The 12023-nt window shown below is 52.0% G+C and overlaps 1 protein-coding gene across 1 annotated transcript; it reads right to left on the bottom strand.

Moving 5' to 3' along the window:
• Nucleotides 1-237: 237 nt before the first annotated feature.
• LOC105980628 (keratin-associated protein 4-6-like) lies at nt 238-11686 on the bottom strand. Its single transcript, XM_013009511.1, has 2 exons — nt 10898-11686; nt 238-372 (listed from the first exon to the last, which is right to left on the bottom strand). Exons 1-2 carry the CDS (start codon nt 11684-11686, stop codon nt 238-240), a joined length of 924 nt encoding a protein of 307 aa, XP_012864965.1.
• Between the last annotated feature and the right edge of the window lie 337 nt (nt 11687-12023).

The raw sequence follows: 12023 nt of genomic DNA, 5'->3' as shown, positions 1-12023 counted from the left end.
TTAGCTCTTGCTCTGGGGGGCTCCCCACTGCCCCCTGACCCCAGCCCCGCGGGGTGCCACGGCTGGGCTGGCCCAGGAAAGGCCCACGGGGATGCCCAGTACTGAGGAGCGCACCACGGGTCCCCCAACCGGCCCGGCCAGCAGAGCAGGCAGCCTCGGCCGTCCCGATCATCCCCTCGCAAACCTGGGCGGGAGGAGCAGCCCTGGGCCCGGGCGCCTTTCCTTTTCCTGCCCGGACTAAAGAGACTGCAGAGCCCCGTCCACGGCGCAGTGGGAGCCTGCGCTGCGCCCACACCCCTCCAGTGAGCGGGTAGGGCTGCGGAACACACGCCATCGGTGTACGGTCATAGACCTGGCTGGGTCGTTCACACCCTGGAGGGGGGTCAACGCCCGCCAGGTCCCCACTTCAGAGATTCTGTGGCTGGAATCCAGCCTCGGACAGGGCTTTCTCCCTGTAATCCGAGCACTGCCCAAAACCACAGGCAGTTTCCATCCCCACCGCGCCGCAGTGCACAAGTTGTAGGAGACAAAAAGACTGGGAGGGCTGTTGGCTGTTGGGCTGTTGGGTTGTTGGGCTGTTGGGCTGTTGGGCTGTTGGGTTGTTGGGCTGTTGGGTTGTTGGGCTGTTGGGCTGTTGGGTTGTTGGGCTGTTGGGTTGTTGGGCTGTTGGGTTGTTGGGTTGTTGGGCTGTTGGGCTGTTGGGTTGTTGGGCTGTTGGGCTGTTGGGGGGTTGTTTTGTTTTTTGGTATTTTTTTTTTTTAACCACAAGTCTTTTGGCAACCATCTCAAGAATTGATCCGACTATTGATTTCTTTCTTGCTGGTTTCTGGGACTTCTCAGATTGTGGAGGATCTGGGGTGTGGTCAGGAAATGGGGACCAGATTAAATGTTGTTATTAAAGATGGTTTTTCTTTTTTCTTTCAGCCAAATAAATCCCAGGATCTGCTCCTGTCCACCCCTCAGGTCTGATGGAAAACACAGCTCCCGGTGCAGACCCTAAAGACACCATTTAGGTGACAGGTAGTCCTGGTTGAGTAAGTCTGATCTCAGACAGGCAGCATTTCAAAATAAAAGCTCTCCACCTGAGCTGTGAAGGGAAACTCTCTCTGCAGCCTCCCAGTGGGAATCCTCGGAGAAGCGTGCAGGCCAGGGCCACAGACACACATACTGGGTTCTTCCAGTGCCTGCAGGCCCCGTTCCACTCAGGACCGGAGGCTCCAAGGACTGCTGCCAGGCAGGAAAATACACAGGAACCATGTTGCCAGCAGCCTGCACTGAGAAATGGGGGGACAAGAGGCTAGCAAGGAAACAAAAAGATCACAGAAGAGAGGAAAAAAGGATAGAGAAATGGGCCTTCTCCAGATACACATTATATGCACATACACACGTCCATATATATATTTCACCATACGTAAATTGCAATATATTAACTGGGGATCTTTTATATTTACTGGAGGAAGCAAGCAGAAAAAAAAAAAAAACTCCTAAGATCTGAGCTGTCCTTTTTCATGGAAACACATATCCAAGGCCAGTGAACAGTCCACATAGACCTCTGTCATTTAAGCCACACATGGTGGCTTCAAAGCCAGGCTCCAAATATCAAGCCCTCAAATATTCATCTTTTGTATGATAAACTGAATTTGCATTATAAATGGGTGCAAAGACCAACAAAACCCTCAGAAATGACAAGACCTGCTCAGTCACACCTACCCAGCCTGGGACAGGACCAAAAGGCGACACCCCACTCGGACCCAGAAAGGACCCTCTTGCCAACAACCAGCTTTAGAACAGGGTGCATTTCCCTCGCTGTCCCATGAAGTATATGCTGATCATGTTTTCTGGCAAGGGAAGAAAATTAGATTGATCGAACAATACAAGCTATTGTCATTCCCAGTATATTCATCATGACTTAGAAAGATGAAAAAATATTGACTTGCTCTAAATAACATTTTCTTGTCTCCAAGCAGCCATTGTGTGTGTGTGTGTGTATGTGTGTGTGTTTGCTGATACTGGGGCTTGATCTCAAGACCTTAGCTCTCCCTTAGCTTATTTCGCTCAAGTCTGGCACTCTATCACTTGAGCCACACCACCATGTCCAGCTTGTAGTGGTTAATTGGAGGTAAGAGTGTCACAGACTTTTCTGTCAGTCTGGCTTTGAACCTTAATCCTTAGCTCTCAGTCTCCTGAGTAGGTAGGATTACAGGCATGAGCCACCAGTGGCTAGCTTAGGAGGTAATTGTTCTTATGGAGTTGTCCAGGGCACAGATAATCAAAGATGGCCTTTGCTAACTGGTCGCAGGGAGAGAATGGAACAGAGGAGACAGAAGTGATGAGCATGGCGGGCCCTGGTCTGGGACCAAGCCCTTTAAGGGCCATCATGAGAGACGACCTGTGTTATAACATAGGTGTTTTGTTTTGTCAGTCGTGGGGCCTGAACTTTGGGCCTGGGCGCTGTCCCTCAGCTCTTCTGCTCAAGGCTAGCGCTCTACCACTTGAGCCACAGCGCCACTTCCAGCTTTTTCTGCTTATGTGGTGCTGAGGAATCGAACCCAGGGCCCCATGCATTCAAGGCAAGCGCTCTACCACTGAGCCAACTTCCCAGCCCCATAGGTATTAAAAAAAAAAATCGTTAAAACTCCTAGCAGTACCTACAGTAACAAGAAAATAATGAAGGCCACTGACTTCTCTGAGAAGAAGGTGATTAATTAAAATAATTAGGCTGCACTGAATTATTACAAGATGAAGTTTTCTGTAGGGACCAACAAAAAACAGGCAGAACATTTTTTTCAGTTCAAAAATTAAAACCATATTCGGGTTCATTAGCGGAGAGGGGAATGCACACACATTAGCCCACGATCTTATTCACGGATTTGTAACTGTCTAATATTTCACACCTTTGTAATGGTTCTGATAAAAAGAATAAGAATCAAAGGAGAAAAACAAAAACCTGACTTCAGTGACTTTATTGCTTGTAGAAAGGACATCTTTTTAGTTTGGGGGTTTTGTGTGCTTGTTTTTGGAGGAGGGATAGCAAGAAGGCTTTGGGATTTGCTTTGAAAGTGCTCCCGCCTGTGAACGGCACTAGAGCCAGACCGGGGACAGTGACATCTCCTTCACATCCCTGCCCCGTGGCCTCAACGCCTGGATGCTCTCCTTTCTACCAAATCAAACGCAACTCTGTGGCCTGACTTTCAACACCCTCCCTCGACTCCTGTGTCCCCCTCTCCCCCTTCTGTGAGATCCATGTCAACAGGCGAATCTCACTCTCCATGCTGCACCCAGCTGGCTCACCCCTGCCTAGATCCCCCTTTATTCCTCTCTGCTCAGCCAGAGACTCAGCATGACAGTGAACCGGCTTTCCCTCATCTGTCAGGCCACTCAGGACCTCTGCCTGCGAGGAAAGGCTCCGGAGAACTAGCCGGTGTTCCCAGCCCTGTGGAGCCTTTGCCTGCTTCCCACGGCCAACCCTGGCTCACAGACTAGGCGAAGAACCAACTTCGTTGAATCCCGGTTCTGACAAGAGACTATGGAGATGCTTAACTGAGTTATTCTATGTGAAGCCCTTAGTCCTGGGCCTCGTACACTCCATGCCCCGCTGAAGGTTATTAATGATCACTGCCGTTAGTATTATTTATCCTTATCCTGTATTCTGCCCGAAAGCGAAACTGCTCATAGTATTTCATTGCCTTTCCATCAACCTGTCCTTGTCCAGAATGTTTAGCAAAACCTTCCAGGCATTCAGGTTGCCTGATAAGGCCAAGTTCTCCACAACCTTGTCTAGAATTCAATCCTGCCAATCTACCCAGTTCCTCCATGTCCTCTCTCTCTGTCTCTCTCTCTCATAGTGCTTAGCATCAGCTGCCTTACCTCATGATTCGGAACAGGAATTAAGGGGAGAAACTACATTAGCTATCTTTGTATCTTTTTATCCTCAAACCACCATCCTCTGTATCTCAGCCTCCCGGGCAGCTAAAATTACAGGTGTGCACGACTGGCACGCAGCCAAACGTACTCTTTTTCACCAACATGTCTAATTGTTTATGTTGCTCAAAACAACTTTTATTGTAACTTCTTACTCATAATTCACACCCCATGGCCCCAAGAACCATGCACAGTGCAGGGCCTGTGCTTAGAAAAACCTTCTGGCTAATACGGAGTCTTCTTCCGTTTTCCAGAAGCCAATACCATGAGAGACTACAGGTCACTAGTGAAGGCTGCAGTGAGTCCGATTCCCAGGAGACACTTCTGACTCCATGTGCCAGACAGGTGTACTAAGAGGTGATGTGGTGCAGGCGGGGTGTATGAGAGGTTGGAGGTGCAGGCGGGGTGTATGAGAGGTTGGAGGTGTGGTTCAGGCGGGGTATATGAGCAGTTGGAGGTGCAGGCGGGGTGTATGAGCGGTTGGAGGTGCAGGCGGGGTGTATGAGCGGTTGGAGGTGCAGGCGGGGTGTATGAGAGGTTGGAGGTGTGGTTCATGCGGGGTGTATGAGCGGTTGGAGGTGCAGGCGGGGTGTATGAGCGGTTGGAGGTGCAGGCGGGGTGTATGAGCGGTTGGAGGTGTGGTTCAGGCGGGGTGTATGAGAGGTTGGAGGTGTGGTTCAGGCGGGGTGTATGAGAGGTGGAGGTGTGGTGTTAGCAGAATGGGTGGGTATAGCTGGGAAAGCGTTCTACCGTGTTTGTGCTCTGTACCAGATGCCGAAACTCAAGGCTGCTGAGCCTCAGAAAGAACGGGGAGATGAAAAGAAGAACACTAAGTCAGGCGCCAGTGGCTCACACCTATAATCCTAGCTGCTTCAGGAGGTTGAGATGTAAGGATTGCGGTTTAAAACCAGCCTGGGCACCGGAAGTGGCGCTGTGGCTCAAAGTGGTAGAGCACCAGCCTTAAATGAAAAGGCCCAAGGATAGCACCTAGGCTCTGAGTCCAAGCCCCATGACCAACAAGAAAGGAAAGCACTGAGGATCTTTAGTGGAGACAGCTCAAAAACAGGCATCATCTGGGATGAGATGAGCCATTAGAATCAGCTCGTTTCCAAAGTATTATAATTTTATACTGAGGGACCCAGACAATTGCCATCACCCCTACTTGATGGTGACACAGACCCCAAACAGCTCAAGTACCCTCGTCATTGTTTGTATCCTCTGCCAGCTCCTCTCACCAGCTCTCGCTGCCGGCCTGCCCTGTGGGAACTTGCCCGTAAGGAGCAGCATGACTCCTCTCTGCCAGGGCCTCCAGGATGTCAATCGGCTCAGAACAACTCGGTGGGAAAGGCCAGGGCACCCCGGGGAGGGGTGGGGAAGGGCTGGCTGAAGTTAACCAAAAGGAAATTTCAGCCAGGAGAGATGGGCTTTGTTAGATCACCGCTTAAAAATGCAGGAGGGAAGCAAAGCTGGTCTCTGGGACCTGGTGGAATCGGGGCTCAGTAATTAAGAGGTAAGTGACCGGACCCGTGGGCCAGGATCCCGAGAGCAGATGGTGGACGTGGCGGTGTATTCATCCCTCAGCCAAGTTCCCCCGTGCATGAATGGCACCATCGGGATTGCATCCTAACCAGGGCTCCAGACCCTGCTTCCTGCCACAGCACCCCACCATGCCCACACTGCCCCCTCCCCAAGCCTGGCAGAAATGATGCTCAGGACAGCTGGAGGGGCCTCATTTCTACTTGGCCATTGATATCTCGCCCACACCCATTCATTAGACAAAGAGCAAGCACTGATTACTGACCCTGGCAATTCCAAGACAGACAATAATTCCTCCATGGCAAGTTGAGTCAGTAAGCAGTAAGTCCACACACTAAACTTGCTGGGAGTGAAATTTTGCACTCATTTTAGTACTGTCATCTCAGTGAGTCCTCCGTCTCAGCCCCTTCTCAATCCACCCGTGGGGGAGGTCCTGTGGCTCCATTTTCTGCCCTCTCCATCCCTGTGTGATCTAAGTCGATTGTCCTAAGCACCATCCGTGGAGCACCGCCAGCTCCCAGTGCGTATTCCCAAACAGCTTTGTGCCTCAGCTTTATTTCAAGTATCCAACTACTCTCTAACATGCATCTTTCTGCGCCCGGGAGACAGCTCGAGTTTGCTCACCACTTTCCTACTGGTTTTTCTTTCTCCCGTCTGGAGCCACCAAACCATCTGGGCACAGAGCAAGATATCGGCGGATGGCTCAAACAGGAAATCCGAGAATGGTCTTTGCTTCCGACCCTCCTTTTGGTGGCCTCCATTCAATCAGCGAATTAATCCAAAATGAAATCCGGCCTCTACGGCTTCTCCACATTTCTTTGGCTCCAAGTGATCGTGCACCCCATGCCCCGGGTATTCACACGTGCGATGCTTTCCACATCCATGCAGAGGGTTTAGACACACTCACAGAGCACCAGAGAGGGGGCTGCCAATAGATTCTAGGTGAAGCACCCAGGCCAGGGCTGCTCTGAATGAGTGTTTATATCTGTTTAATAGTTTTAGATGTTAAGCTACTTAGGGACAGGGATCCTCCATGTAATTATCTCTGTAGGGTACCTGGCATAGTGCCTCACACAGCTAATCCCTTAATTAAGTCTTTTTCAATATCATACGAAGAAGAAAATTAACCGTTCACCCATAAATATTTATTGATCACATTCTAGGTGCAGAGCCCCCGGACTGCGGTTACGACAAACACCACGATTTAGATAAAACCCAAACAGCAAGTTAGCCACGCACACCAGGAGTGGCGTGGACCGGAGGGGGCTGCAGGATCTCTCAGCCAGGGGTGGCATTAACCAAGATGGGGAGATGGAAGAGGACAGGAAGGTTTGCTGAAAACTCAGGCCACCAGCGTGGCCAGAACAGAGGGTCGTAAAAGGGTTCAGGGCCAGTGTGGCCAGGAAGGGAAGAGGAGCAGAAGCAGCCCTGGAGTGGTGCCTTTGAACTTGGCAGGAACCAGAACTTGGCACCACTCGAAATCCATAAATCACCCCATAGGTGCTGTGTTCATGCAGGAAGATGGAGGAAGACTTGGACAAGCCTCGGGGCGGTGCTGGGCCTCACCCACAGAGGGCGCACAGTCAAGCGCTATGCGTTCCTGGTGCTTCTCAGGGTCACTCTAGATGCTTTAGAGCAGAGACAATACTCCTGGCTCTTATTATTACAACAGAAATTTTTCTGAGGGGATCAAACCCAGAGCTTGTGCGCAGGCTTAGGCAAACACTCCACCGAGAGACACCTCAGCCCCGCAGTTCAACATGTTAATGTGCATCATCTTACTTAGTTCTTAAAACCGCCTAGTGGAAGGAGCCATTATTAGTCAGTCATACTGAGAGAACCTGGATTCAGAGAAGGAAAGGAAGAGAGGGCTCGGGTTGCTGAGTTTCAACTCAGCCACCGGGTCAAATACGTTTCACTGAAAGATCACACGGCCATATGAATATCCTTGATTCACTGGTATGGAATCCAGGGTTCCAAAGCCTTAAAGAAATGCTGGTAACCAAATAAGCAACAAAGACCAGCTCTGAGGATGGCCATTAGCACTAGCAATGAGCCACGGGTCTACACACCCAGCTGACATTCGGTAACACACCTTGAATCTGTGTAACAATGACCAACCGAACTCTGGAGTCAGGGTGACCCAAGACAGGCCCTTGGCAAGCAAGAACTATAGGAAAGTGGAGGAAAATCACAACCCTAAACACACCTAGACAAAGTTAACTAACCTTTCCTTTCAGCTGTTCTGAAGATCTTGCTGTGGACATGTTTGCTGCTCACTGCTGGGCTTTTACCCGTGGTGAACAGTTTTTAACAGCTGGAGTTCTCTGTGTTGTAGGGGTGGGGTGCTTGCTACCAAAGCAAGTATGAGAAGTCTCCCCAAATAGGAAGGCAGGCCAGGGCAGCATCCTGCTCCCCTGTTCTGTGAAGAACAGCCCCAGCGGCTTCAGCTGTTTCCAAAGCCAGGTCATATTTCTAGGATCTGAGGACTTTTAAGTGAAATTGCACTGAGGACTTTTAACTCTTCTTTTGCCCGGCAAAGCTTGCCAAAGACAATCGAGTGAATCTCCCTCACTCCATGGAGGCTTCTGTTTCCTGGAGCCTCTCTGCTGGAGGTGGTTCTGAGCTTCTTACCACAACATGGAGGTAGAGATGACTAAGATGTCCTAGACAGTCTGGAACACAGGACTCCCATCCACCTAACCAGCTTGGTTTTAAATTGTGAAAGGCACCGGAGACTATTCTCTTCACCTTCAGAAAGAAGGATCATCTGGGTAGGGCCAGAGAGAATATTTTGAAGATGGTCATCAAGGAAACATTGCCAGGACTCAACGAGAGCCAAGTCAATTCCCCGCCATCTGCTGTACGGACAGAGCGGTTAGTTAGTGATCAGAGCCGGCCCCATGGTTCCTGGCCTGAGCTCTTTGTAGCAACTGCTCTGTTGGCACACAGTGCCGGGGGTGAAATGGCCGTGCCCCCAGAGACGGGGTGGCAATGTCTTTCCTAGAGGTTGGACGGGAATGTGCCGCCAGCAGGGTTTTGATTTAATTAGTGCCTCCTGCCTTTTCTGTGGACCGGCTGGCGAGAAGGGCCAGCTCCAGGAGCCAAGCCCTTTCCCAAGGCCATGACAACACATCCCGAAATCCCTCTCCAGGGTCAAAGGCAGCCTCGCACCAGGCCCCAGGCGCCGGCCCTCTGGAGGAACCAGTGAAGGCACTCGCTGTTTGGGGGAGCCATATTGGAAGTCCAGACTCACAAAGAAATGCGGATAGGAAACTTCAATCATGGACCCTCTGCTGTCCACCCTGATGCTGAGTTCTAAACTGGGTCTCAGTTCTTCACTCCGGTAAGGTGAGGCGCACGCATCCATTCGGATTGGTCCATTCATTGGTCCATTCATTACATTAGCCAGCGTTTATTGAATACCTACTATCAGGCCTTGTACTCAGTCCTAGAGATTGTCAGTTTCTACAAGGCCTTGTGGAAACACACTATCTAGAAGGGGGAATAGATAAAATGATCATAGTAGAAGATATAAAGTGTATACGCAAAAAAAAAAAGAGAGCACCCGGGATTATTTGGGGACCAAGAGGAGAAAATGGTCTTATTTCCACGTTGGTAGAGTTGTACTCTAGCTGGTGGGAGTCTCCAGTGTGCGCTGGGCCAGCAGCTGGGAGTCCTGGAGCCAGGAAGTTGGGAGAAGCAAGCCAAGATGAAGAAACCAAAGAGCCTTTGATCACTGGTTGCTTACATAGCCTGGCGAAGCAGAGCTTGAGGCCAGCTGAGCAAGGGAGCCGGAGGAAGGGCTAGGAAATCAAAAGGGTAAGAAGAAAGCATTTGATTGGCCGAAGAATAAAAGAGTCACAAGTGGCCATGGCCGTGATTGGCCTCCTGTGTTCCCAACCAGAAAACAGAAACAATTCCAACAGAGAAACTGGTCTGATGGACCAATTGCATCTGCAGCCAGAACAGAGAAGAAAACCTTGGAGAGAAATCGCGCATGCTGGTTTTGACGCTGGAGTAGGAGTTCACCACAGATGGTTCACTAAAGGTCACGCAGCGGCTGGCTCTACGGCTCATGTTTCTCCAGAGATGTATTTGCATGCTGCTCAAAGCCCCTGTGCTGTTCATTACTGTATCTCAGTACAACCCTCTCCACACCTACCGTGGCCCACTACACAGACCGGGCCTCATTCCCCGAGCAGTTTCAGGCTTTGTTCTGGAACGTGGCTTCCAGAGTTCTCTAGGCAAAATACCTGCCTTGCCAGCTTGGGATTGAACCTGTGGATTGTTTGCTTTTTTTAAACCCAATTCGAATACTGGCCCACCTTGGAAGTCTTTTCTTACCACCACCAATGCTTTAGGAAAGCTTAGCCATTCTCTACTGGGACCGCTGAGATTCCTGTTCACACCTCCAGATCCGCTGAGATTCCCGTTCACACCTCCAGATCCCACCCCGCTCTTCTGCTTTGGAGTAAACAGCTATTCACGCCTGTGTTTGCCTCAACAAACAGTCAATGGAGGTAACCGTACAGGAGAAGCTCCACCCCCCACCTGCCACCGAATAGGGTGAATAACAGTGGCTAGCTGATGAACTCTTGAAAGCCTGGATCCTTGGCTCACCAATTGCCAGCATTCTGGCCACCTGCCGGCTTGCTCTCCTTTGTCCGAATCATTTGAAGGTGAGCTGCAAAGATGAAGGCACCCAGCCTCCACCCTTCCATACGCCTCCCCTGCAACACGGACCTGCTCCTATAAAACCTATGAACCCACAAGGCTGTTAATAAATTACAAAAAAACAAAAAGGACCCGTATGTCACAGCCAGATTTCCCACGCCGTCTTAAACACGTCCAGTCGGGATCAGACACTGAATCTCGTTAGGAGGCCTCTTTAGTTTCTTAGTTTGTACCTCAGTCCTGGCTGGGACCTCAGGGGGTGTGTCCCAGGGTGGGGGGAGCCAGGCCATGGTTCCCTGGGCAGGATCGGTCCATCTGTCTGTCTGTCCGCACGCTGGGTCTTCCTCGCATGCCAGAACAGAGGCTGTCAGGACGTCTGTCCACTTACCTTGCTTCCTCCCTTCTCTTCACCCAGTCCAAATAACTTCTAGGACCCAGGTGGGACCCAGGTGTAAATCCTGCTCAGGCAACCAGCATTTTTCTCAGCAATTCAAGGGGGCGGCACAGGGTCACTGCCCCCCCCCGACTTTTTTTTAACAAAGACAGAAAAGAGGAATCAGGAAGCCAGGGTGAAACACATAAACACAAACACAACCAGGGCAAAACCTATAAACAAGGTAAAGCTGTAACCATTCTGGGTGGGTCTGGTCAGCTGGGTTCTGGGGCCTTTCCTATGCCTGGTCCCCACAGCAGGCTGACCATGCAGCAGACTGACCGTGCATCAGGCTGACCATGCAGCAGGCTGACCACACAGCAGACTGACCATGCAGCAGACTGACCGTGCAGCAGGCTGACCATGCAGCAGGCTGACCACACAGCAGACTGACCATGCAGCAGGCTGACCATGCAGCAGGCTGACCGTACAGCAGGCTGACCATGCAGCAGGCTGACTGCAGCAGGCTGACCATGCAGCAGGCTGACCATGCAGCAGGCTGACTACACAGCAGGCTGACCGCAGCACACTGTGCAGCAGGCTGACTGCACAGTAGGCTGACCACAGCAGGCTGACCACAGCAGGCTGACCGTGCATCAGGCTGACCACGCAGCAGGCTGACCACGCAGCAGGCTGACCATGTAGCAGGCTAACTGTGCAGCAGGCTGACCATGTAGCAGGCTGACCGCAGCAGGCTGACCGTGCAGCAGGCTGACCAGGCAGCAGGCTGACCGTGCAGCAGGCTACCGCACAGCAGGCTGACCGCAGCAGGCTGACCATGCAGCAGGCTGACCGTGCAGCAGGCTGATCGCACAACAGGCTGACTGCAGCAGGCTGACCGCACAGCAGGCTGACCATGTAGCAGGCTGACCGCAGCAGGCTAACCACGCAACAGGCTGACCGCAGCAGGCTAACCACGCAGCAGGCTGACCGTGCAGCAGGCTGATCGCGCAACAGGCTGACCGTGCAGCAGGCTGACCATGCAGCAGGCTGACCGCACAGCAGGCTGACCATGTAGCAGGCTGACCGCAGCAGGCTAACCACGCAACGGCTGACCGCAGCAGGCTGACCGTGCAGCAGGCTGATCGTGCAGCAGGCTCCGCACAGCAGGCTGACCATGTAGCAGGCTGACCGCAGCAGGCTAACCACGCAACAGGCTGACCGCAGCAGGCTGACCGTGCAGCAGGCTGATCGTGCAGCAGGCTGATCGCAGCAGGCTGACTGCAGCAGGCTGACCGTGCAGCAGGCTGACCATGTAGCAGGCTGACCGCAGCAGGCTAACCATGCAACAGGCTGACCGCAGCAGGCTAACCATGCAACAGGCTGACCGCAGCAGGCTAACCACGCAGCAGGCTGACCGTGCAGCAGGCTGATCGCGCAGCAGGCTGATCGCGCAACAGGCTGACCGTGCAGCAGGCTGACCGTGCAGCAGGCTGACCATGCAGCAGGCTGACCG

The sequence above is a fragment of the Dipodomys ordii genome, unplaced genomic scaffold, assembly GCF_000151885.1.
Source record: "Dipodomys ordii isolate 6190 unplaced genomic scaffold, Dord_2.0 Scaffold10, whole genome shotgun sequence".
In the NCBI taxonomy this organism is placed as follows: domain Eukaryota; kingdom Metazoa; phylum Chordata; class Mammalia; order Rodentia; family Heteromyidae; genus Dipodomys; species Dipodomys ordii.
The sequence above is the reverse complement of the archived record's forward strand: the minus strand, read 5'-3'. Positions and strand labels throughout refer to the sequence as shown.

Coding starts and splice junctions, on each gene's coding strand:
- LOC105980628 (XM_013009511.1), bottom strand. CDS start 11,686: ATGGTCAGCCTGCTGTGCGGAGCCTGCTGCACGATCAGCCTGCTGCAC. Junction 373..10,897: donor CACGGTCAGTCTGCTGCATG/GTCAGTCTGCTG, acceptor ACCCCCCTCCAG/GGTGTGAACGACCCAGCCAG.